The sequence below is a fragment of the Bubalus bubalis genome, chromosome 15 (genome assembly GCF_019923935.1).
Source record: "Bubalus bubalis isolate 160015118507 breed Murrah chromosome 15, NDDB_SH_1, whole genome shotgun sequence".
In the NCBI taxonomy this organism is placed as follows: Eukaryota; Metazoa; Chordata; class Mammalia; order Artiodactyla; family Bovidae; genus Bubalus; species Bubalus bubalis.
Window position 1 is genome coordinate 50,701,209 of NC_059171.1, and position 25,623 is coordinate 50,726,831.

At 39.8% G+C, this 25,623-nt stretch overlaps 1 protein-coding gene across 3 annotated transcripts in view; it reads left to right on the forward strand.

The window, feature by feature from the left end:
• The first annotated feature begins 702 nt into the window (after positions 1–702).
• ARFGEF1 (ADP ribosylation factor guanine nucleotide exchange factor 1) overlaps positions 703–25,623 on the forward strand; it is a 133,024-nt gene continuing 108,103 nt past the window's right edge. For all 3 annotated transcript variants that reach the window (XM_025265289.3, XM_006069520.4, XM_044928704.2), the window contains exon 1: positions 703–973. In XM_025265289.3, the coding sequence (XP_025121074.3) occupies positions 850–973 (124 nt within the window). In that variant the 5' untranslated portion in view covers positions 703–849. The remainder of the gene's footprint in view (positions 974–25,623) is intronic.

Sequence of the window (25,623 nt, forward strand, 5' to 3'; positions counted from 1 at the left end):
GGGCGGAAGGGACTGCGCGCGCGCCCACCCACTTGGACTCTGGAAAGTCGGCGAAGCGCCCGCAGCGGAGCCCGGAGCCGCGTCCGCTCGGCGGCGCCGGGGGTCATCGGAGCACGAATCACCCAGCGCGGCGCCGCAGGACGCCCGCCACGCCCCGCACCGCCCTGCAGGCGAACGCGGGAGGCGGCGAGGCCCCGCCAGGCCGCCGTAGCGCTGCGGCTCGAGCCGCTCCTCCCGCGCCGCCCTCCGCCCCCTGCCTCCCGGCGCCGCGGCAGCTCTGGGCAGCCAACGCCGCCGCCGCCGCCGCTTCCTCCTCTGCAGCCGTTCGGCCGCTGCGTGACGCGTCGTTTCCTCCCAACATGGCGGCCGGGGCAGGTCGGCGGTGATGGAGGCCAGTCCGCGGCCGAGGCGGGTGCTCGTTCCCACAGGAGCCAGGGCAGCCCTGCTCTCGCCGGGCCTCTGATCCGCCGCCTCGTTCCTCGGTCCACCAGCCTGACGGCCGCCGGGCTGGGCTCCCTCGCCGTCTCCCGGGCGGAGGGGCGAGTGAGGGGGAAGGTGGTGGTGGTGGTGGTGGCCGGGAAGCGACCCCCGGGCCGGGAGAAGCGGAGGTCCCACGGGCGCGGCCCTTTGGGGGACGGCTACGACCTGCGCGCCCCTCGCCCACCCCGCAGCCGGCCCAGCTCCTCCGCCCCTTCCTGATCCCGCCGCTGCCCTCCACGCCTCCTCCTCTCCCCCACTGCCACCCCCTCTCCTTTCTCTCGGCTCTTCCTCTCCCTCGTCGTCGTCCTCCTCCCCTCCAGCCTCTGGGATCCGCGGGTCGGACGAGCCGCCGCCTCCTTCTCTGCGTCCATGTATGAGGGGAAGAAGACGAAGAACATGTTCCTGACCCGGGCCCTGGAGAAGATTTTGGCCGACAAGGAAGTGAAGAAGGCGCATCACTCCCAGCTGCGCAAAGCGTGCGAGGTGGCGTTAGGTGAGCGGGGAGGAGGCCCGAGGGATGGGGGTGGGGAGAGTGCGGGGCGGGGGGAGGGAGGCCGGCGCGGGAGGTGGGGTCGCCGGGGCTAGGGCCTCGCCCCTGGGCCGGCGCCACTGACCCCCGGGAGGCCGGGCGAAGCTCTGGGGCTGCGTGGCAGGAGTTGACAGTAACTCGGCTCGATGCGGGGCAGGGGCAGGGTGGAGGAGGAATGGCAGTGAGACGGGCCCGGGGAACGCGGCCGGGCTGGGGGGTGGCGGGGGTCGCCTGGGGAATCTGCGAAGGTTTGGTTGGTGGACCGTGCGGTGCGGCCGGGGCATCACCCTTTGTGAAGAGGCAGGAGTGGAGGTGCTGTTTATTCGCTGAGAAAATTGAGGTGGAGCTGACTTGTCAAGATGGGGCGTGGGAAGGGTTCCGTCTCGTAATTTCAAATAACTTTTCGTTTGGCGTGGTACTTTGGGAAGAGAGGCTGAAGTTGTTCCCTTGTTGACAGTGTCGAGAAGGGGTTTGCGAGAGGTGCAGCCTGTACTGGTATCTTTCCGCCTCCGCCACGGGAAAAACAGAGAGTAATGTTGTATCCGACTGGGCTGACCTGGAAGAACAAGACCTGAGGTTAAGGGGTGGGGGTGGCGAGATAAAAGCGGGGAAGGAAAGGACCTTTAGATAAGCTGGCTTTAGTGACGGGAAGGGAGGCTTTGAACGGGGGAAATGAACAAGACAATGACACCCACCAGCCACATGTCTGGACCGTGACAGCTGCTCGCAAGCTTGAATTGTGATTTACAGTTCAGACGAAAGAGATCTAGTGTCTTGAAGCCCCTTAGCAGGGTATATGCAAACAATACCCTACAGCGAAGACTGGCAGATGAGGAATTGTTAAGGGGGACCACTGATGGATCTTTTGCATTCATCAGGAATGAAATCCTTTAAGGAAGGACCAGGACGTTAAACGCAAAGACGAATTCCTAATGCTTGGCTTTAGTTTATAGCGCTGGAAACAGACTAGATTAAGTTGACGAGAAAAGAAAGAGTGTTAAGTGGGCTTGGAAAAAAGCATTCTTAAAAGGGGCAAAAATCCGGAATAACTTGGATGTATGCTAAAGGGTCAAGATAGATCAAAAGCAACTTTGCCTTTTAATTATTAAAATAGAAAGACTTTTTAACTTACTGTAGTAAGCGGTTTTTATCTCCTTTTTGGATCCTTTAAAGTGATGAGAGAAGTATTATTGAAGAAATTTTCATTAATTTTTTTTTAATTTTATGTATAATGAATTAAAATTTTTTTTTAACCCTTCATGGATCAGAAGTTCACCTTTTGTTATTCTTGTAGCTAGCGAAAGACTATTCCAGGTTTATGAGAGGATGTTGTACAGTGGTAAAAATTGAATTTATAGCTGGGTCTTGAAAGAAATAATTAACTTGAGGGAAGGAGTGATTTGGGGAATTTTTTTAAAAAATTGTTATGTGTAGGTTTTTTAATAACTTGTAGGTTAAAGAAGTTAAGAGTTCAAACTAAAGTTTTAGTTTTTGAGGTCAGATTTTCTGTGTTAAAATATACCTTTCATTAGATTAAGGAAATGGAGTGTTGTGTGTGTGTGTGTGTGTGTGTGTGTATATATATATATATTTTTTTTTTTCTTTCCCCTCTCCAAAATGCTAATATAAGTATCTGTTCTAAATGGAATGCTTACTGGAAGGAGAATCAGATCCTGGCTTTAAATTGCAGGTCTGTTACATTGCAGCAAAGTCAGGTCTGTGGGCCTCGGTTTCCTTCTCTGTATAGTTAGGATATTGAGCATAATGGTTGTAATGTGCTACGAATGTGAACACAGTTGTTTTGTTAACTTGTACCTTGAGAGTATTCCTGTCACTCTTGATTGGCATCTTTAGAGGCTTTAATGGCTTGGTCCTTGCTGTTTTGAGAGGGAGGGATTACTTGCTCATGTCTGCCTCGGCTCTAGAAAGATTATTTCAGATTTTGCCAGTTATTACTTGTTTGTCCCTTCCACATAGTTAGCAGAAGCTTATGAGGAGTGTCCCAGAGTACTTTTCTTTACTTTAGACATACAGGGCTTTTTCCTTTTATTTCATAGTTATATTTAGTCTCCTACAAAATCTCATTGAGCAATCTGATGGTAATTAATCCCTGATGACCTTTGTTTCTTCCCTTTTAGTCATCCATGTACATTACCGCCCAAACATAATTTAATAGGAATGGCACTTTTTATCTTTGCAGAAAGTATAATGTCCTGTAGTAGATAGTATCCCCAAATACATCCCTGGAAGCTGTCATAGGCCTCATTCTTCCACTTCACTACTGAGACCTGGGTCAGGCCACCTTTGGTTTCTTGGTAATCTGTATGGCTAGCAAGCTGGATGGGAAAGTAAACTGGAATGGCCTGGTTTGGTCATTCCTTATCTCTGGGTTGTGAGTGAGTAGGAGTTGCCTGGTAGTGGTAGAGAGGTGGGTGTTGCTGTAACTCTTCTAAATAGACTTTGTAAATAACCCACCTAAATACACCTGCCTGCATTTATTCTGTGTGTCGTCACCCCCCCCCCCCCATTTTTACTGAGCACCTACCATATAGCTAAAGGGAACAAGAAAATACATCTAATCCTTTTGTGTTTTAAAATCATGTTAGTGGTGTGTGAGTAGATTCAGAGCACTGGTATTCAAAATTCAGTTACCTTTTAACAAGATGACCTATAATAAATTGATTTTCTGTAAATTATACTCATGAAATTACAGTTCATCTCATGTTCTTAAGAATACTGTATTTTTTTCTTTTTTCTTTGGTCACAATATAGCTTTTTGGAAACCTTACCTAGATAAGGGGAGATTTTACTTTATTAAAAAAAACCCAATCTCAAAAAATACCACATAAAAGAGCTTTTATTTTCATGTAAAGAAAGATAATGAAACCTTTAAAGCAGATTATTGGAAACTTTTGTAAAATTATCTTACATTTCAGACTTTATTGTGAAGTAAAGTGGTTAAAAAAAAAAAAGAAAAACAAAACCCTTCCCACCTTGACTTTATTTTGAAGTAAAGTGGTTAAAAAAGAAAAACAAAATCCCTCCCACCTACGTTGTTACCATCGGTGTGAAGCCCACAGGCCCAGGAACAGCTCCAGGTTGCCCTCTCTTGGTACCTGCCCCACACCAGCTTTCTGCAGCAACCACTGAACTCTGCAGAGTCAGGGCCTCCAGGCTGCCCTAGCTTAGCTTGATCCATTCTTGCTCTCTAGAATCCTGAATTAAAAATAGTCTGGCCATCTGCTGGCAGATGAGACAACAGCAGAACTATTTTTAGTTTTAAAGAATTTAGGATTGTTGAGGGATTGGGCTTGAAGGTAGCATTGTTTGTCTTATAGGGAGGGGAGGGTGCAGTTGGGCCGTATTCCAGCCAGGCCTCTTAAGTTTCAAGAGTTTCTTTGATGTTAGGGCTATGACTAGTTCAGCTTTTGCCTCTAACATTGAATATTTGTGAAGATACCCTGCAAATGTTAGGGTGAGTGAGTTCAAGGTTGGAAGCTGGCACTGATAGAGAATAGAAGTGAAAGAGGTGACCAGAAGAAGGTTTTAGAGGCAAGGGAGGCCTGCAGAGGCAGCATTAAGGTTGGGTTCCCTGCAGAGATACTGGGGAATGATGGAGAAAAAGAAGGATTGCTAGGAAAGTAAATTTTGCATCATACAGGGTGTGAATTTCTGTTCATTATGTTCTAAAGTGATCCTGCTGATTTTCTTTTATGAGTTTGTTATCTAAGCTTATAGTCTTTTCCAGAAATGTAGATATCAATATCATATTTAGGCTAAAAACTTTCAAAACTTGCTCGTTCTGCACCTCCAGTCTCGCCCTTGTTTTGGTTAGTGACGTTCTAAAAAAGAAGTATGAGTTGGCGGGAGCGGGATTATTTGAGTGCATTTGACCTCAGTTTTCTGCTACTTCTGGTAATTTTATTAATTTTTGTCACTCTTGACTATTTACTAGAAAATGACTTTGTCTCAAATAATACCCTGCAGACAGTGAATTATCTTAATTATAATTTAAATCCATTAGCAAGTCTCCTTTTAAACCTTCCGTGATATCTAAAATAAAAGGTGTTTTCAGTAAGTCAGGCTGCTAGAATTTTTGAGGTAGCTAGGAAAGAAGGGCGTGATGAATGATGTGACTGAAAGAGTATATATTAGGGTTGAGTGGAAAAAAATAAGTTTGGGTTACAGTGTATATACACTTTCCATTGTGGAGATTTATATTGCGCATTAACATAGTTAAGATTCTGAAGAGTCCTCTATGAAAAAAAAACGGCTCAGTTTTGCTTAATGAAGTTTCCCTAAATTTGACCCTTTTCAGTATCTGTTAACACCCCTTGGAAATGTTGTTCCTTGAAATTTACTTTAGGACACTGTTCAAGGAAAAAAGACAAATGCGGATAGAATGGCCCTAACTGCTGAGGGAACCATTCTTATGTTTTTGGAAAGCAGGAGTTTTGTTGATAGTATGTGGAGAAATGAGGTGTAGTTGGACAGAGTGGTATCAGGATCAGAGGGCCATTTGGTTTCTAGCTCTTTCTTTCCTATCCTGTCTAATGGCAAAGCAACTGCTCGTCTCCGGTGTTAGTGTTTAACTCGTAGAGAAACTTCTGTGGGTAATTATTGTTTCAAACCAGAGTAAAAATGTATTGTGAATGGGAAATAATTTGGGGGAATATTTGTCATAATGTTCATCACAATTGGATGAGGGAATTTCTGAAAAAGGGAAACACATGAACAAATTATTGTTGCCATTCCAAGTTAAGTGTATTCTTCATTCAGATCCTGGGTTGAACTAGTATGGGCCAGGTAGTGTTTCAGCGCTGGGCATAGAGCAGTGAGCCAAATATGCTTTCATGGAACGTACTTTCTAGTTGAGGCTGAGAGTAAAAAACTGATGTTTTGTGTTGTCAAATTGATAATTGTTATTATCTGAGGAAATAGTTCAGAAAGGTAAAGGGAGAATGACCAGGAGGGCAAGTATAGGTAGGGCTGTCAGGAAAGGCCTTTTCAGGAGGTGACATTTCAGCAGAGAAGTGATAGATCCGGTTTTTCAAATACCTGGGTGACACAGGCAGAGGGAACAGCAAGGCGGGTGTTGTGCTTGGTACCTTCCAGGACGAAAGGAAGCTTGTGTGGCTAGAGAGTTGGAGGAGGGAGGAGGAGAGGAGAGCAGCTTTGGCTTTTATTACATCTGTACTCTGAGTCCCTAGAGAGTTTTACAGGGGGTGACAAAGCAGGTTTACACGTTGAAAAGCTCACTTTGGCCAGAGGTGATAGTGATTTAGGCTGATGGTGGTGGAGGGAATGAGAATTGGTTGCATTTGAAAATGTATTTTTTTCCCGTGGGGTGCAGGGTGCCATATTCAAAGCCTCAGTTCTTGCTGTTGTTGTTGTTGTTTTAATATTTATTGATTTGACTGGTTCTGGTTTTAGTTGCAGCACATGGGATCTTCCTAGACCAGAGATCAAACCGTCTGCATTGGTAGGCGGATTCTTATCCACTGTCACCAGGGAAGTCCTGGAATATACTTTAGAGTTGACAGGATTTGCTGATGGGTTGGTTGCCTGACAACAAACAGAGCCAGAGCTTCCAGGCTATTGGAGAAGGCGTTCACTATGATGGGGAACACCAGGAGAGAAAACATATTAGTAAAACATTTTATTCAACTCTTTGTGTATTTTAGAATTTTTTAATGATAGAATTTCCTGCTGATGTAATAGAATATTTTCTACTGAGAAAAGGCACACTTAAAATGAGAGAATGGCTTCCCTGGTAGCTCAGAGGGTAAAGCGTCTGCCTGCAATGCAGGAGACCTGGGTTCCATCCCTGGGTCGGGAAGATCCCCTGGAGAAGGAAATGGCAACCCACTCCAATATTCTTGCCTGGAGAGTTCCATGGACAGAGGAGCCTGGTAGGCTACAGTGCATGGGATTGCAAAGAGTCGGACACAACTGAGCGACTTCACTTCACTTCAAAATGATAGAGCATAGTCTAGTGAGAAGGCACAAAACAATTTCAGATTTGAGTTGTCAGTTTTTTCTCTGAGGTTTTTTCCTAAGAGAGCGTACCTTTCACATTGTTTCAATTACAGTAAACAATTGATCTGGTCCCTTTTCAGGAATAGGAACTTGGCAGATGATATCAGTTAAGGATCTTGAGATGAAATCAGCTTGGATTTAAGGGTAGGTCCTAAGTCCAGTGACTGGTGTCCTCTGTAGAGGGAGAAACACAGAGACACACAGAGGAAGAGAGGCATGTGGAAATGGAGGCAGGCAGAGATCGAGGTTATGTTGCTGGAAGCCAAGAGATGCCAGGTGTCACCAGGTTGAGACGGGGCAAGGAAGGATTCTTCCTGGAGCTTTCATTGGTGGAATGGCTCTGCTCACACCTTTAGTTCAGACTTCTGGCCTCCAGAACTGAGAGAAAATGAATTTCTAATGATTTAAGCCAAGTTTGTGGTAGTTTGTTGAGTCAGCCCTAGGAAACTAACAACAGTTGTCTTTATCCTGACTTTAAACCCACTTCGATTTATTTGAGCTTCTCTTTTTAGAGTGCAGGTATACTTGAACAACATGGGGGTTAGGGCACCCACCCTCCAAGCAGTTGAAAATCCAAGTAAAACTTTACAGTCGGCCCTCCTTATCCATGACTCCACATCCTTGGATTCAGCCAGCCTTGGATCATGTAGTGTTTATTAAAGAAAATCTGCATATAAGTTCAGAAGATCAAACGTGTTTAAATAATCAAATACTGTCTTTGGTCTTTTTCATAAATTTAGAAAGGAATTATTCTCAGGCTTTAATGTTCATGAGTCTTAAGAAACCTCTCTTAATAAAAGAGTCCTGGGCCCAAGTGTTTAATTAAAAGTTTTATGTTCTACTTTTGATAAGAATTCACTAATCAGCTGTTTAATAACACTCATCTGTCCACACCTTGCTAAGAAATTAATCAGTAAAAATGCAAGCAAGCAAAGTAGTATCAGGAAAACCAAGGACTGTTTCCATAGGAGAGTCCTTGTGCCTTTACTCAGTTTACTTTTAATTACATGTAAGTCCAATAAATTTGGCAGTTTACTTTTTTAAAAAAATAAATCCTTTTCTTCAAACCATTTTCAAAAGTAGAACTAGGGGTAAAAAATCACCCATCACAATGGAGGTAGTTGTTACCTTTATAAAAAGTTTTATTGAAGTCGCAGTTTACAATCTGTAAAATATGCCCATTTAAAATATATTTTTTACTAAATTTCACTGAAGTGTGCACCCATCACCATAATCCAGTTTTAGAACATTTACATCACCCCAGGAAGGGCCCTCGTGCCCATTTACAGTTAACCCCAGTTTGCAGACATCCACTAATCCAGGTCTTTGCCTTTTCTGGAAATCTGTGTGTTATACATATGTGGTCTTTCATGCCCGACTTCACTCAGCATAATGTTTTTGAAGTTCATTCTTGTTGTAGCATGTATCAGTATTTTTTTTAATTGCTGAATAGTATTCCATAATGTGGATGTGCCTTATTTTTTTGCTTGTCTTCGCACAGTTGTTAAGCATTTGGGTTGGACATAGAATGCTGCTATGAATATTCAAGTGTAAATCTTTATGCAGGTCTAATATTTTATTTTTGATAAATACCTAAGAAGTGGAATTGCTGGGTCATATGATAACTTTGTTTAACTTTTAAAGAAACTAAGTTGTTTTCCAAAGTAACTGCATCATTTGGGTTTCTTATACAGCCTTGCCAGTCAATATTTTTTATCTTCTGTGTTTTTGATTTTAGCCATCCTAGTTAATATGAAGTTATTTCATTGAAACAGTGTTAGCTTTTTGAGGCATTTTTTTCCCCCAGACTTTGTACACATACACATGAACAGATAAATTCTTCCAAAAGTTGAGCTATTTAACTTGAGGTGATAATAGGAAAAGAAATAGCTGACATTTATTGAATGTTTACTGTATTCCAAGTTCTTTGCCAATTAAGTACTTCATTAGCTGTATCTCAGTTAGTTGTCAGAACAATCCTATGCGCTCTAGTGCTGCTATTCTCTGCGTTTTGCAGAGGAAGAAACTGAGGTTTAGAGCTGTGTTTAGTACAGTTGGAATGTACTTTTGGCTTAATGTGGCCGTCCTGAACTGTGCCCTAAGTCACGGAACTGTTTACAAGTAACAAACTAAAAAACGAGGTAAGAGAGCAATCACAGAAAGAAAGGCATGCTAAGAAAAGATAAAGAACAAAATACATAGAAGACAGAGAAACAGTCAACCGACAGCAACAGAAGAAAATACTGCTCTGTACATTTCAGTGAGTCTTGAGGGTGTTTATGTACTGTGTGCTCATAATGGCGTCCCTGAGTCCATCATGCAAAAAATCATTTTATTGTATGTTCTACCTAGAAAGTCAGGCAGATTCTTGTGCATTTTTCTGTGTCTTTTGAAGATTTTTACCAAAATTTTAAAGTAAGATTTTTATTTGAGCTCTTTGAAAAATTCACCTGTGTTCTTACTCCCAAGGACTCTGGCCAGGCTAGCTTTCATTGTATCTGTAGTCCTAACTTGTAAAAATACACTACTCTCATGTGCTTTCTTTCTTAATGTTCATAGCATTTCAGATCATTTTAAGAATTGAAAACAAGATCTTATTGAAATGTCATCTTATGGCAAATTACAAATAAGACAATCTAAAAATAACTGGTTGTATATCTCAGTATATCTCAGCTTCTTTTATAAGTATACAAATGTAATTATTGTGTAATTGTCATAATTTTTGGTTGTATAGTCTCATATTTCATATGCTGTATCTGTGTCTTCCTACCTAGCATTTTAATAAGGTGTCATTTACTTAAATGTTTTTGACTTTGGGAGTATTTACATATAAAATTTGCTTCACAGATTTTTCTTTTATTAATCCCTGCAAAATTCTTTGAGCATTTAGTTATGTATGCAGAATTACCTAAACATTAAGATGGAGCTCACTGGGTTATTAGAGTGTGGTCACTTATGGTTCTCGTTCTTTAGGCAAAGTTATCATAAATATAGTTGTGCTGGGTATAACTGTACATACAGCACAGTATTAGGAAAATAAGTCAGGGTATTCATCCTCTTTAGATTATTGGTTTTGATCCATTTTTACTGTAAACATTCTTTTTCATTGTTTCTTTGCACTTTTTTTTGTTCTTAAAGTAGGAATTAAAGACATAAAAACTGCCTTTTTATAGTTAGGATAAGTATAATTTTGTTTTCTATAAATTTTATTTTTTCATACTTTTTTCCTTGATATTTATTAGGGTATAATGAGTTTTATATTTAATAAATTCACCTTGTCTCAGAATTGATAATCAGGTATTGAAAAGCAATTACTAAGTTAGAAAAGCATTTTATCACATCTTACTCCAGTATTTCTGTTTAGTGCTTAGTGAAAGTGAAGTCGCTCAGTCGTGTCCGACTCTTTGCAACTCCGTGGACTGTAGCCTATCTGGCTCCTCCGTCCATGGGATTTTCCAGGCAAGAGTGCTGGAGTGGATTGCCATTTCCTTCTCCAGGGGATTTTCCTGACCCAGGAATCAAACCTTGGTCTCCCGCGCTGCAGGCAGATGCTTTACCGTCTGAGCCACCAGGGAAGCTGTTTAAATTGTATCAAATATGATTGACTAGTCCTCATTGCCCCTTAACTTTTTTATAACATTTGATTTTCTTTCCCAAATAATTTTAGGATTTTCTTTATTCTTTAATGTTTTCTTTATATTTTCTTAGGCAATGGCACCCCACTCCAGTACTCTTGCCTGGAAAATCACATGGATGGAGGAGCCTGGTGGGCTGCAGTCCATGGGGTCACTAAGAGTTGGACACGACTGAGGGACTTCCCTTTCACTTTTCACTTTCATGCATTGGAGAAGGAAATGGCAACCCACTCCAGTGTTCTTGCCTGGAGAATCCCAGGGGCGGGGGAGCCTGATGGGCTACCGTATGGGGTCGCACAGAGTCGGACACAACTGAAGCAACTTAGCAACAGTAGCAGCAGCAGCAGTGATTTATTAACATAATACTTAATCAGCATTTCTTTACCTTATTCTTGTGTATCAGATAAAAAGTGTAATTACACTTGGGAATAGGTTATTTTGTTTCATCTATTTTATTGGGTCCTCATGCTTCTAGTCTCTAAGTGTTAATTCTTACGTAATTGAGAATGTATTTAATGCAGTATTAAGCAAAAGCTTAATTGTGATTTCTAATGTGCTTGTTTGTATCTTTAGAAATGGAGATGGAATACATGCATCGTCTAGTATTAGGTTGGTGCAAACGTTATTACGTTTTTGCATTGTTGAAATTTGCCGTTTGATATTGGAATGCATTCTTAAATGTGGTTATGTTATACATCATTTTAATGTGCATTTCTCCCTTTGTTTTTTTGCTAATGACTTATTACTTGATGTTTATCCTGTATTTATTTTAAACTATGGAAGTGATGCTAGACAAAAAGCAAATTCAAGCAATTTTCTTGAGTTCAAAATGGGTAGTAAAGCAGTGGAGACAACTCAAAACATCAACAGTGCATTGGCCCAGTTACTGCCAACAAACATAGAGTGCAGTGGTGGTTCAAGATGTTTTGCAAAGGAAATGAGAGCCTTGAAGATGAGGAGCACAATGCCTGGCCATCAGAAGTGGACAACGACCAATTGAGAGTCATCATCAAAGCTGAGCCTCTTAACGACCACATGAGAAGTTGCCAAAGAACTCAAGGTTGCCCATTCTACAGTTGTTTGGCATTTGAAGAAAACTGAAAAGGTGATAAAGCTCCATGAGTGGGTACCTCATTAGCTGACTGCAAATCAAAAAAATTATCACTTTGAAGTGTTGTCTTCTGTTATCCTATGCAACAACAATGAACCATTTCTCAATCCGATTGTGATGTTCACTGGTAAGTGGATTTTATATGACAACCGGCGACAACCGGTTGGTCTGAGAAGACACTCCAAAGCACTTCCCAAAGCCAAACTTGCACCAAGAAAAAAAAGTCATGGTCACTTTGGTGGTCTGCTGCTTGTCTGATCCACTACAACTTGCTGAATCCCAGCGAAACCATTACATCTGAGAAGCATGCTCAGCAAATCGATGAGCTGCACCAAAAACTGCAGTGATTTAGCAGCCGGCATTGGTCAGCAGAATGGGCCCAATTCTCCATGACAATGCCCTACTGCACCTTGCAAAACCAGTGCTTCAGAAGCTGAATGAGTTGGACTGTGAAGTTTTGCCTCATCTGCTTTATCCACCTGACCTCTTGCCAACTGACTACCACTTCTTCAAGCATCTCAACAACTTTTTGCAGAGAAAATGCTTCCACAACCAGCAGGATGCAGGAAAGGTTTTCCAAGAGTTCGTCAAATCCTAAAGCACAGATTTTCATGCTATAGAAATAAACTTATTTCTCATTGGCAAAAATGTGTTGATTGTAATTGTTCCTATTTTGATTGATAAAGATGTGTTTGAGCCTAGTTATAATGAGTTATAATGATTTAAAATTCATGGTCCAAAACCACAATTACTTTTGCACCAACCTATTAATAGAACAGAAATAAGATGTAATATGTTTGATACCAGTTAATAATTAAGTTAGCACTTGTTAATAATTAAGCTTTTAAAGTGTATACCAGTTCCAGAATGGGTATTTTTAAATTTTCTTTTCCCACAATGGGTATTTTATAATGATTAGAGAACAGAAGTTTTATAGTAAATACTGTGTCTGCAGATTATTTTTCCAGGAGAGACATGGACAGAAGGTAAACTTACATTATCAGAATGTACTTTTTTCCTAAATGCAGTGATGAATCTTTGTGTTTGGATATATGAAGTGAAAAAGTATTTTATTCTCTGTTCCCATATCAACTCTCATTTTTATGGCTATTGGGAAAGTCTTGAATGGCAGATTAGAAAGAAAGGTACTTTTGTTAGTAATGTGTAGCAACACACACACACACATGTGCTTGCTTGGCAGGAATACTGGAGTGGGTTTCCATTTCCTACTCCAGGGATCTTCCCACCTCAGGGATCAGACCTGCGTCTCTTGCATCCCTTGCATTGGCAGGCAGATCTTTACCACTGTACCTGCTGCCTGGGAAGCCCCAGTGTGCAGCATATGCTTCCTTACAAAGTCAGTGAACATGCCAGAGCCAAAGCTTTTTTATGTGGTCATATCTTCATTGAGTTGTTTTCCTTTTGAAATAGTCAAAGCAAAGATTTTTGTTGTTGTTGTTTTTTAAACTTTCTTGTACATTTCAAAAAGCACACTTGATTAGGTGATCAATATGCTGCAATCTGGTTCCTTATAATAAAGTTTGGCATTCAAATCATAACCCTTATAATTCTGTTTGTTTTTACTTGTTTTGAATGAAAAATGTCTTTAGGAAAGATTAGTCTTTTTCTGTTTTATTACTAAGTTAAAATTATATCCATGAATATTTCCTGAACAGTTTAGGATTTTATGTCAAATTGAAAATCTTTTTTAAATGCTTCTGCACTTGGTTTCTATTAATTTGGTCTTACTGAAGTTTTTTATTTTTAAACATTTCTTAAGGGTGTATAATTGTTCATTTATAACAAGCAGGAGCTTTGATTTTTGCCATTTATGTATGCCTCCTGCTGTTCTGTGTCATAAAGTTCTCTCTCACTAGTTTGCTTGACCAAAGCTTCTTAATGTATATTTTGTTGATTCAGTAAGTTAATGTCCCCAAATACATTGTCTAGGATATGCTATGCTATGCTAAGTCACTTAAGTCGTGTCCGACTCTGTGCGACCCCATAGACGGCAGCCCACCAGGCTCCCCCGTCCCTGGGATTCTCCAGGCAAGAACACTGGAGTGGGTTGCCATTTCCTTCTCCAATGCATGAAAGTGGAAGGTGAAAGTGAAGTCGCTCAGTCGTGTCCGACTCCTAGTGACCCCATGAACTGCAGCCTACCAGGCTCCTCCGTCCATGGGATTTTCCAGGCAAGAGTACTGGAGTGGGGTGCCATTGCCTTCTCCGATTGTCTAGGATAGTCACAGTTAATAATTTGGCTTTCCAGAAGATGGATTAAAAAAACAAAAATCTTTGAGTTTGGAAATTAAATATCAAGAATGTTTGCTTTTCCTCAGTTTTTCCATTTTTTTTTTAAATTAGTTTTTATCCTAAACTTTTCATTAAAAAAAATCACAGTATTTCAGTTCATTTTATGGGAACCATCCCTTTTATGTTCATTTCCTACCTGATTCTCTTTTCTCCTTCTCAAACCTTCAGAGTCTCTTATCAGCATTGATGTATGAAAACATTCTTAGATTGATAAAGACATATTTTAAAGCAGTTGAAACAATTTAAAGAGAATCAGTGGGTAATCTGATATCTGGTTAGCAACCTTTGATGTGACCTTCCAGATGACCACTAACTTGTAGAAATGGAGGAAAATTTGTGGAAAACCATATTGATAGTAGTCTTACTAGACTCAGGAGGAATGAATGAAACTAAAAGAATGAGAGAAAAAAGCACAGGTATGGAGGACAAAAACCAAAACTATTCCACATGAATAGTTTCCTAAACAGAGAACAAGAAAATTAAAAATTGGAAATTACAAACAAGAATAATCAAAGACATAATAAAACTTCACCAAGAAACACCTATGTATGAAAACTGCCGTATCCCAGGAAGAAGAAAACTCAATGTAAAAAGACTCTTACAAGTTTCAGTCGAGCAGTATTATTTAAAATTAAAGAGAAAAAAAATATCCTTTGAATTTCTAGGCAGAGATAATAAGCTTTCAAAGAAGCAATTGTAAGTGTTTAGTTACGATTACAAGTTTCACCCTAGGTAAACAAATGTGCTGAAAATGATAGAATAGCAGCTCTGCTAATATATTCAGATACACTGTTTTACTTTTTTTTTTTTAAATCGGTCTTACTCCACCTCTTTATTTTCCCTGTTTCTTTTTTCCTCTCCTCCTATCTCCTTCATCTCCACCTGTCTCATTCCTTTTATCTTAAATTCTACTTCTAGAAAATTGTTAGAAAATAATGATGCATGTTGTGAAGATAGATGTACAGATTTATTCATCTTTGTGATTTAACATTTTTGTCTTGAACTGTCTTTTATTTGCAATCTTGTGTTGATTTCTTTAGAGCAAAGTGAATCAGTTATACATGTATCCACTTTTTAAGATTCCTTTCCTGTATAGGTCATTATAGAATACTGAGTAGAGTTCTCTATGCTCTACAGTAGATCCTTATTAGTTATATCTATCTTATATAATAGTGTGTATATGTCAATCCCAATTTATCCCTCTCCTTTCCTCTGCGCACTGTAATCATAAATTTGTTTTCTATATATGTGACTCTTTCTGTTTTGTAAATAGGTTCGTTTGTACCATTCTTTTAGATTTTGTGTGTTAAAGTGATATCATATGATATTTTTCTGACTTCACTCAGTAAGACGATCTCTAGGTCCATCCATGTTGCTGAAAATGGCATTATTTCATTCTTTTTAATGGCTAAGTAATATTCCACTGTGTATATGTACCACATATTTTTTATCTGTTCCTCTCTTGATGGACATTTAAGTTGCTTCCATGTCTTGGCTATTGTAAATAGTGCTGCCATGAACACTGGGATGCATATATCTTTTTGAATTATGGTTTTCTCTGGATATATACCCTGGAGTGGGATGGCTGTATCATATCATAGCTCTTTTTAGTTTTTTAAGGAACCTCCATACTGTTCTTCATAGTGGCTGTACAAATTTACATTCCCACCAATGTAGGAGGGTTCCCTTTTTTGATGATGACCATTCTGACTGATGTGAAGTGATACCTTGTTCTAGTTTTGATTTGCATTTCTCTGATAATTAGTGATGTTGAGCATCTTTTAATGTGCTTTTTGGCCGTCTCTATGATGGCATCCGGTCCCATCACTTCATGGGAAATTGATGGGGAAACAGTGGAAACAGTGTCAGACTTTATTTTGGGGGGCTCCAGAATCACTGCAGATGGTGACTGCAGCCATGAAATTAAAAGACGCTTACTTCTTGGAAGGAAAGTTATGACCAACCTAGATAGCATATTCAAAAGCAGAGACATTACTTTGCCAACAAAGGTTCATCTAGTCAAGGCTATGGTTTTTCTTGTGGTCATGTATGGATGTGAGAGTTGGACTGTGAAGAAGGCTGAGCGCTGAAGAATTGATGCTTTTGAACTGTGGTGTTGGAGAAGACTCTTGAGAGTCCCTTGGACTGCCCTGGGATTTCTTTGGAAGGAATGATGCTAAAGCTGAAACTCCAGTACTTTGGCCACCTCATGCGAAGAGTTGACTCATTGGAAAAGACTCTGATGCTGAGAGGGATTGGGGGCAGGAGGAGAAGGGGATGACAAGAGGATGAGATGGCTGGATGGCATCACTGACTCGATGGACATGAGTCTGGTTGAACTCCGGGAGTTGGTGATGGACAGGGAGGCCTGGCGTGCTGTGATTCATGGGGTCACAAAGAGTCGGACACGACTGAGTGACTGAACTGAACTGAACTGATGTTATCTTTGAAGAAATGTCTGTTTAGATCTTAACGCCCGTGTTTTGATTGTTTTTTTTTTTTTTTTTTTTTTTTTTTTTTAATATTGAGCTGCATGAGTTGTTTATATACTTTGGAGATCAAACCCTTGTCCATCTCTTCGTTTGCAGTGTTGGTTGTCTTTTTGTTTATGATTTCCTTTGCTGTGCAAAAGCTTTTCAATTTAATTAGGTCCTATTTGTTTTTATTTAAACATTATTCTAGGAGGTGGATCAGAAAAGATCTTACTGCAATTTATGTCAAAGAGTATTCTGCCTATGTTTGCCTCTAAGAATTGTATAGTATCCAGCTTTACAGATAGGTCTTTAATCCATTTTATTTTTGTATATGGTGTTAGGGAGTATTCTAATTTCATTCTTTTACATTTAGCTGTCCAGTTTTCCCAGCACCACTTATTGAAGAGACTGTCTTTTCTCCATTGTATATTCTTGCCTACTTTGTCACTGATTAGGTGGCCACAGGTGCATGGGTTATCTCTGGAGTTTCAGTCTTTTTCCATTGATCTATATTTCTGTTTTTGTGCCAGTATCATATTGTTTTGATTACATTAGTAGTATAGTATGAAGGCAGGGAACCTGATTCCTCTAGCTCTGTTCTTCTTTTTTCAAGATTGCTTTCACTATTGAGGGAGAAGGCAATGGCACCCCACTCCTGTACTCTTGCCTGGAAAATCCCATGGACGGAGGAGCCTGGTAGGCTGCAGTCCATGGGGTTGCAGAGAGTTGGACACGACTGAGCAACTTCACTTTCACTTTTCACCTTCATGCATTGGAGAAGGCAATGGCAACCCACTCCAGCGTTCTTGCCTGTAGAATCCCATGGACGGAGGAGCCTGGTAGGCTGCAGTCCATGGGGTCTCTAAGAGTCAGACACGACTGAGCGACTTCACTTCACTTCACTATTGAGAGTCTTTTGTGTTTACATGCAAAATGTAAAATTTTTGGTTCTAATTCTGTTAAAATTCCATTGGTAATTTGATAGGAATTGCATTGAATCTATAGATAGCTTTGGGTTGTGAAGTCATTTTCACAATATTAATTCCTCCAATTCAAGAACACGGTCTCCCTCTCCATCTGTGTATGTCATCTTTGATTTCTTTCATCAGTGTCTTATAGTTTTTCAAGTACGGGTCTTTTGCCTCCTTCAGTTCAGTTCAGTCGCTCAGTCTTGTGTGACTCTTTGCTACCCCATAAATTCCAGCACGCCAGGCCTCCCTGTCCATCACCAACTCCCGGAGTTCATTCAAACTCATGTCCATGGAGTTGGTGATGCCATCCAGCCATCTCATTCTCTGTCGTCCCCTTCTCCTCCTGCCCCCAATCCCTCCCGGCATCAGGGTCTTTTCAAATGAGTGAGCTCTTCGCATCAGGTGATCAAAGTATTGGAGTTTCAGCTTGAACATCAGTCCTTCCAATGAACACCCAGGACTGATCTCCTTTAGAATGGACTGGTTAGGTAGATTTATTTCTAGCTATTTTATTCCTTATGATGTGATGGTAAATGGAATTGTTTCCTTAATCTCTCTCTGATCTTTCATTGTTAGTGTATAGGGATGCATAGATTTCTGTGTATTAATTTTGTATCCTGCAACTCTTCCAGATTCGTTGATGAACTCTAGTAGTTTTTTGATAGCATCTTTAGGATTTTCAATGTATAGTATCATGTTATCTGCGAACAGTGATTGATGGTTTTACTTCTTTTTTTCCAATTTGGATTCCTTTTACTTCTGTTTCTTTTCTAATAGCCATGATTAGGACCTCCAAAGCTGTGTTGAATCAAAGTGGTGAGGGTGGACATCCTTGTCTTGGTCCTTGTGTGTGTGTTTGTGTTTTAGTTGATAAGTTGTGTCCGACTCTTGAGATCCCATGGACTGTGCCTGCCAGGCTCCTCTGTCCATGGAATTCTCCAGGCAAGAATACTGGGGTGGGTTGCCATTTCTTTCTTCAGGGGATCTTCCCAACCCAGGGATTGAACCTGGTTCTCCTGCATTGCAAGTAGATTTTTTACTGTCTGAGCAACCAGGGAAGCCCCTAAGCCCGCTTTCAGGAGAGTTTTTAGTTTTTGGGTTTTTTTAAAATCATAAATGGGTGTCAAAACCCTTTTCTGTGTCTATGGAGATGATGACCATATGATTTTTATTCTAAAAATTGTTAATGTGGTATATAACTGATTTTGCCTATATTGAAGAATCCTTGCATCCCTGGGACAGATCCCAACTTGATCAGAATGTATGATCTTTTTTCTTTGGCTGTGCGATGTGACATGTGAAACTTCCCAACTGGGAATCAAACCGTGCCCCCTGCATTCTAAGCGTGAAGTTTTAATCACTGGACCGTCAAGAAGGTCCTGTACAGTCCTTTAAATGTGTTGTGAATTTGTGTTAGCTAGTATTTTGTTGAGAGTTTTTGAGTATATGTTCATCAGTGATACTGGCTTGTAATTTTCTTTTTTTTGTGATGTCTTTGTCTGAATTTGTTATCAGGGTGGTATTGTAGAATGAGCTTGGAAGTGTTCCTTCCTCTGCTATTTTTTGGAAGAGTTCAAAAGGCTAGGTGTTAACTATTCTGTAAATGTTTGATAGAATTCACCTGTAAAGTCATCTGGTCCTGGACTTTTGTTTGTTGAAAAATTCTTTATCTGTTTCAATTTCGGTATACTTGTGATTGGTCTGTTCATGTTTTCTGTTTCTTCCTGGTTCACTCTTGCTAAAGGTTATATCTTTTTAAGAATTCATCTGTTTCTTCTAGGTTGTCCATTTTATTGGCATATTGTTACTTGTAATCTTTTATGATTTTTTGTATTTCTGTGGTGTCCATTATAACTTTTTTCATTCTAACTTTATTGATTTGAATGCTCTCCCTTTTTTCTTGATGAGTCTGGCTAAAAGTCTTATCAATTTTATCTTCTCAAAGAATCAGCTTTTAGTTTCATTGATCTTTGCTAGTGTGTTCTTTGTTCCTGTTTCATTTATTTCTGCTCTTCATGGTTTCTTTCCTTTTGCTAACTTTGGGTTTTGTTTGTCTTTCTCTCATTGCTTTAGGTGTAGGGATAGGTTATTTGAGATTTTTCTCATTTCTCGAGGTAGGATTGTATTCCTATGAACTTCACTCTTAGAACTGCTTTTGCTGTGTACCATAGGTTTTGGATTGTTGCGTTTTCATTGTCATTTTGTCTGTGGGTGCTTTTTAATTTCCTCTTTGATTTCTTCAGTGATCCATTGGTTATTAAGTAACATTGTTTAACCTCCATGTGTTTGTGTTTTTTACAGGTTTTTTCCTAGCATTGATTTCTAATCAGATGGTATTGTGATTGAAAAAGGTACTTGATATGGTTTCATTTTTCTTAAATTTACTGAGGTTTGATTTGTATCCCAAGATGTGATTTGTCCTGGAGAATGTTCCATGTGTACTTGAGAAGAAACTATTCTGCTGCTTTTGGATGGAATGTCCTATAAATATCAGTTAAGTCTATCTGGCATAATCTGTCCTTTAAGGCTTGTGTTTCCTTATTGATTTTCTGTCTGGATGATCTGTCTATTGGTGTAAGTGGGATGTTAAATCCCCAACTGTTAATCGTGTTACTGTAAATTTCCCCATTTATGGTTATTAACATTTGCTCTATATATTGAGGGACTCCTATTCTGGGTACATATATAGTTAGTTATAGCTTCTTGGATTGATTCCTTGATCATTGGGTGTTGTCCTTGTCTGCTGTAACAGTCTTCATTTTAAAGTCTGTTTTGTCTGATATAAATATTTCTACTTGAATAGAAATATTCAATAAATATTTCTATTTCTATTTCTTTCTTTCTTTTTCTTCTTTATGGAATATCTTTTTCCATCTCCTCACTTTTGATCTATATGTGCCCTTAGGTCTGGGGTGAGTCTCTTGTAGACAGCATATATATAGGTCTTGTTTTTGTATCCATTCATCCTGTCTGTGTCTTTTGGTTGGAGAGTTTAATCTATTTTCAGTTAAGGTAGTTATTGATTTGCATGTTCCTTTTGTCATTTTCTTAATTGTTTTGAGTTTGTTTTTGTAGGTCTTTCCCCCCCCCTTACTCTTTTTTTTTTTTTTAATTTATCTATTTTAATTGGAGGCTGATTACTTTATAATATAGTGGTGGTTTTTGCCATACATTGACATGAATCAGCCTTGGCTGTACATCTGTTCCCCATCCTGAGTCCCCCTCCCTCCTCATCCCATCCGTCAGGGTCATCCCAGTGCACCAGCCCTGAGCACCCTGTCTCATGTATTAAACTTGGACTGGTGATCTGTTTCACATATGATAATATACATGTTTCAATGCTATTCTCTCAAATCATCCCACCCTTGTCTTCTCCCACAGAGTCCAAAAGACTGTTCTGTACATCTGTGTCTCTTTTGCTGTCTCTCATATAGGGTCATCGTCACCATCTTTCTAAATTCCATATATATGTGTTAGTATACTATATTGGTGTTTTTCTTTCTGACTTACTTCACTGTGTATAATAGGCTCCAGTTTCATCCACCTCATTAGAACTGATTCAAATGTATTCTTTTTAATGGCTGAGAAATATTCCATTGTGTATATGTACCACAGCTTTCTTATCCATTCATCTGCTGATGGACATCTAGGTTGCTTCCATGTCCTGGCTATTATAAACAGTGCTGCGATGAACATTGGGGTACACATGTCTTTCAGTTCTGGTTTCCTTGGTGTGTGTGCCCAGCAGTGGGATTGCTGGGTCATATGGCTGTTCTATTTCCAGTTTTTTAAGGAATCTCCACACTGTTCTCCATAGTGGCTGTACTAGTTTGCATTTCCAACAACAGTGTAAGAGGGTTCCCTTTTCTTCAGCATTTATTGTTTGTAGACTTTCTGATAGCAGCCATTCTGACCATCATGAGGTGGTACCACATTGTGGTTTGATTTGCATTTCTCTGATAATGAGTGATGTTGAGCATCTTTTCATGTGTTTGTTAGCCATCTATATGTCTTCTTTGGAGAAATGTCTGTTTAGTTCTTTGACCCATTTTTTGATTGGGTCGTTTATTTTTCTGGTATTGAGCTGCATGAGCAGCTTGTATATTTTTGAGATTAATTCTTTGTCAGTTGCTTCATTTGCTATTATTTTCTCCCATTTCAAAGGCTGTCTTTTCACCTTGCTTATAGTTTCCTTCTTTGTGGAAAAGCTTTTAAGTTTAATTAGGTCCTATTTATTTATTTTTGTTTTTATTTCCATTACTCTGGGAGGTGGGTCATAGAGGATCCTGCTGTGATTTATGTCAGAGAGTGTTTTGCCTATGTTTTTCCTCTAGGAGTTTTATAGTTTCTGGTCTTACATTTAGATCTTTAATCCATTTTGAGTTTATTTTTGGATATTTTGTTAGAAAGTGTTTTATTTTCATTCTTTTACAAGTGGTTGACCAGTTTTCCCAGCACCACTTGTTAAAGAGACTGTCTTTTCTCTATTGTATATTCTTGCCTCCTTTGTCAAAGATAAGGTGTCCATAGGTGCATGATTTATCTGGGCTTTCTATTTTGTTCCATTGATCTATGTTTCTGTCTTTGTGCCAGTACCATACTGTCTTGATGACTGTAGCTTTGTGGTATAGCCTGAAGTCAGGCAGGTTGATTCCTCCAGTTCCATTCTTCTTTCTCAAGATTCCTTTGGCTATTCGAGGTTTTTTTGTATTTCCATACAAATTGTGAAATTATTTGTTCTAGTTCTGTGAAAAATACCGTTGGTAGCTTGATAGGGATTGCACTGAATCTATAGATTGCTTTGGGTAGTATACTCATTTTCACTATATTGATTCTTCTGATCCATGAACATGGTATGTTTCTCCATCTATTTGTGTCATCTTTGATTTCTTTCATAAGTGTTTTATAGTTTTCCATATATAGGTCTTTTTGTTTTTTTAGGTAGATTTATTCCTCAGTATTTTATTCTTTTCGTTGCGATGGTGAATGGAATTGTTTTCTTGATTTCTCTGTTTTCTCATTGTTCATGTATAGGAATGCAAGGTATTTCTGTGTGTTAATTTTATATCCTGCAATTTTACTATATTAATTGATTCAGTCAGTCAGTCAGTTCAGTCGCTAAGTCGTGTCCGACTCTTTGTGACCCCACGAATCGCAGCACGCCAGGCCTCCCTGTCCATCACCAACTCCCCGAGTTCACTCAGACTCACGTCCATCGAGTCAGTGATGCCATCCAGCCATCTCATCCTCTGTCATCCCCTTCTCCTCTTGCCCCCAATCCCTCCCAGCATCAGAGTCTTTTCCAATGAGTCAACTCTTCGCATGAGGTGGCCAAAGTACTGGAGTTTCAGCTTTAGCATCATTCCTTCCAAAGAAATCCCAGGGCTGATCTCCTTCAGAATGGACTGGTTGGATCTCCTTGCAGCCCAAGGGACTCTAAAGAGTCTTCTCCAACACCACAGTTCAAAAGCATCAATTCTTCAGTGCTCAGCTTTCTTCACAGTCCAACTCTCACATCCATACATGACCTCTGGAAAAACCATAGCCTTGACTAGACGGACCTTTGTTGGCAACGTAATGTCTCTGCTTTTGAATATGCTGTTTAGGTTGGTCATGACTTTCCTTCCAAGGAGTAAGTGTCTTTTAATTTCATGGCTGCAGTCACCATCTTCAGTGATTTTGGAGCCCAAAAAAATAAAGTCTGACACTGTTTCCCCATCTATTTCCCATGAAGTGATGGGACCAGATGCCATGATCTTCGTTTTCTGAATGTTGAGCTTTAAGCCAACTTTTTCACTTTCCTCTTTCACCTTCATCAAGAGGCTTTTTAGTTCCTCTTCACTTTCTGCCATAAGGGTGGTGTCATCTGCATATCTGAGGTTATTGATATTTCTCCCGGCAATCTTGATTCCAGCTTGTGCTTCTTCCAGCCCAGTGTTTCTCATGATGTACTCTGCATAGAAGTTAAATAAGCAGGGTGACAATATACAGCCTTGATGGATTCCTTTTCCTATTTGGAACCAGTCTGTTGTTCCATGTCCAGTTCTAACTGTTGCTTCCTGACCTGCATATAGGTTTCTCAAGAGGCAGGTCAGGTGGTCTGGTATTCCCATCTCTTTCAGAATTTTCCCCAGTTTATTGTGATCCACACAGTCAAAGGCTTTGGCATAGTCAATAAAGCAGAAATACATGTTTTTCTGGAACTCTCTTGCTTTTTGATGATCCAGCGGATGTTGGCAATTTGATCTCTGGTTCCTCTGCATTTTCTAAAACCAGCTTGAACATCTGGAAGTTCACGGTTCATGTATTGCTGAAGCCTGGCTTGGAGAATTTTGAGCATTACTTTACTAGCAAGTGAGATGAGTGCAATTGTGCGGTAGTTTGAGCATTCTTTGGCATTGCCTTTCTTTGGGATTGGAATGAAAACTGACCTTTTCCAGTCCTGTGGCCACTGCTGAGTTTTCCAAATTTGCTGGCATATTGAGTGCAGCACTTTCACAGCATCACCTTTCAGGATTTGAAATAGCTCAACTGGAATGCCATCACCTCCACTAGCTTTGTTCGTAGTGATGTTTCCTAAGGCCCACTTGACTTCACATTCCAGGATGTCTGGCTCTAGGTCAGTGATCACACCATTGTGATTATCTGGGTTGTGAAGCTCTTTTTTGTACAGTTCTTCTGTGTAATCTTGCCACCTCTTCTTAATATCTTCTGCTTCTGTTAGGTCCATACCATTTCTGTCCTTTATCGAACCCATCTTTGGATGAAATGTTCCCTTGGTATCTCTAATTTTCTTGAAGAGATCTCTAGTCTTTCCCATTCTATTGTTTTCCTCTATTTCTTTGCATTGATCGCTGAGGAAGACTAATTACTAGATGCTAATAATATTAATTGATTAGCTCTAGTAATATTCTGGTGGAGTCGTTAGGGTTTTCTGTGTAGAGGATCATGTCATCTGCAAACAGAGTTTTACTTCTTTTCCAATCTGGATTCGTTTTATTTCTTTTTCTTCTCTGATTGCTCTTTTCTTGTGGTTTGATGACCATCTTTATTGTTATTTGGGTTGTTTTTTCTCTTTTATATGTGTATCTCTTGTAGTTTTCTGTTTTGCATTTCCCATGAGGTTCTGATATAGCAGTCTGTATATACACAAAGTTGTTTTATGTTGCTGATCTCTTAATTTCAAATATATTTCCCATTTCCTGCATTTGTACTCTCTTCTTGCAGTTGCTGGTTTTGATGCCATATTTTTTCTTTTCTATGCCATATTTGTGTGTGGATGATTTCGTACTTCTGCTGTAAGCGTGCCTTTACCAGTTTACTTTCCCATTTGTGATTTTTTTGTTTGTTTCTAGTTGTGACCTTCTGGCCTCCCCGACCTCCTCATTGTATTGATAAACGTTAGCTATAGCCCAGTTTTGAAGAGGCAGGGACTTGAACTTAAGGCCTTGTATTGAGAGCTTAGATCTCAGTAAACCAACAGGGCTTCCTAACTGTTTGGGTATAAGTAGTGAAGGAAATGAAGGCATTTAGGATGATTCTGAGGTTTCTAATGGGGGATTTCAGTCTGTTTGATTTCATTCACCAAAAATGGCAGTATAGGAATAAAGCACATTTAAGAGCAGAAATTGAGGAAGAAAATGGATTCAGTTAAGGTTAAAATGATTTTGAGGTGCATATGGAGCATCTAAGTAAAAATGTTTCATTTTGTTGACAGTTGTTAGTAACTTTTGTTTTTTATTTGTTTATGACAGAAGCTTGAGAGAGAGAGAGAGAGAGAGAGGAGAGAGAGAGAGAGAGAGAGAGAGAGAGCTGAGCTGTAAAGAGAAGTTTAGCTATTACCAGTATGTAGTGAACCACTTAGGTCCTTTTGGAGAAAAGGAGATGTATATTCATTTGCCCAGGAAATTTACTCTCATTTACTCTTTCTTCAAGAAACATTTGTTTGTTAAGTACCTATTTGTTCCAGAGTTTATGCTAAGCTTGAGAAATAGAAATTTAAAGAGGATGACCTTTGCTGTTAAGGAGCTAGTTGAGGGAAATGGACACACAAAATAATTTCAGTGTAATA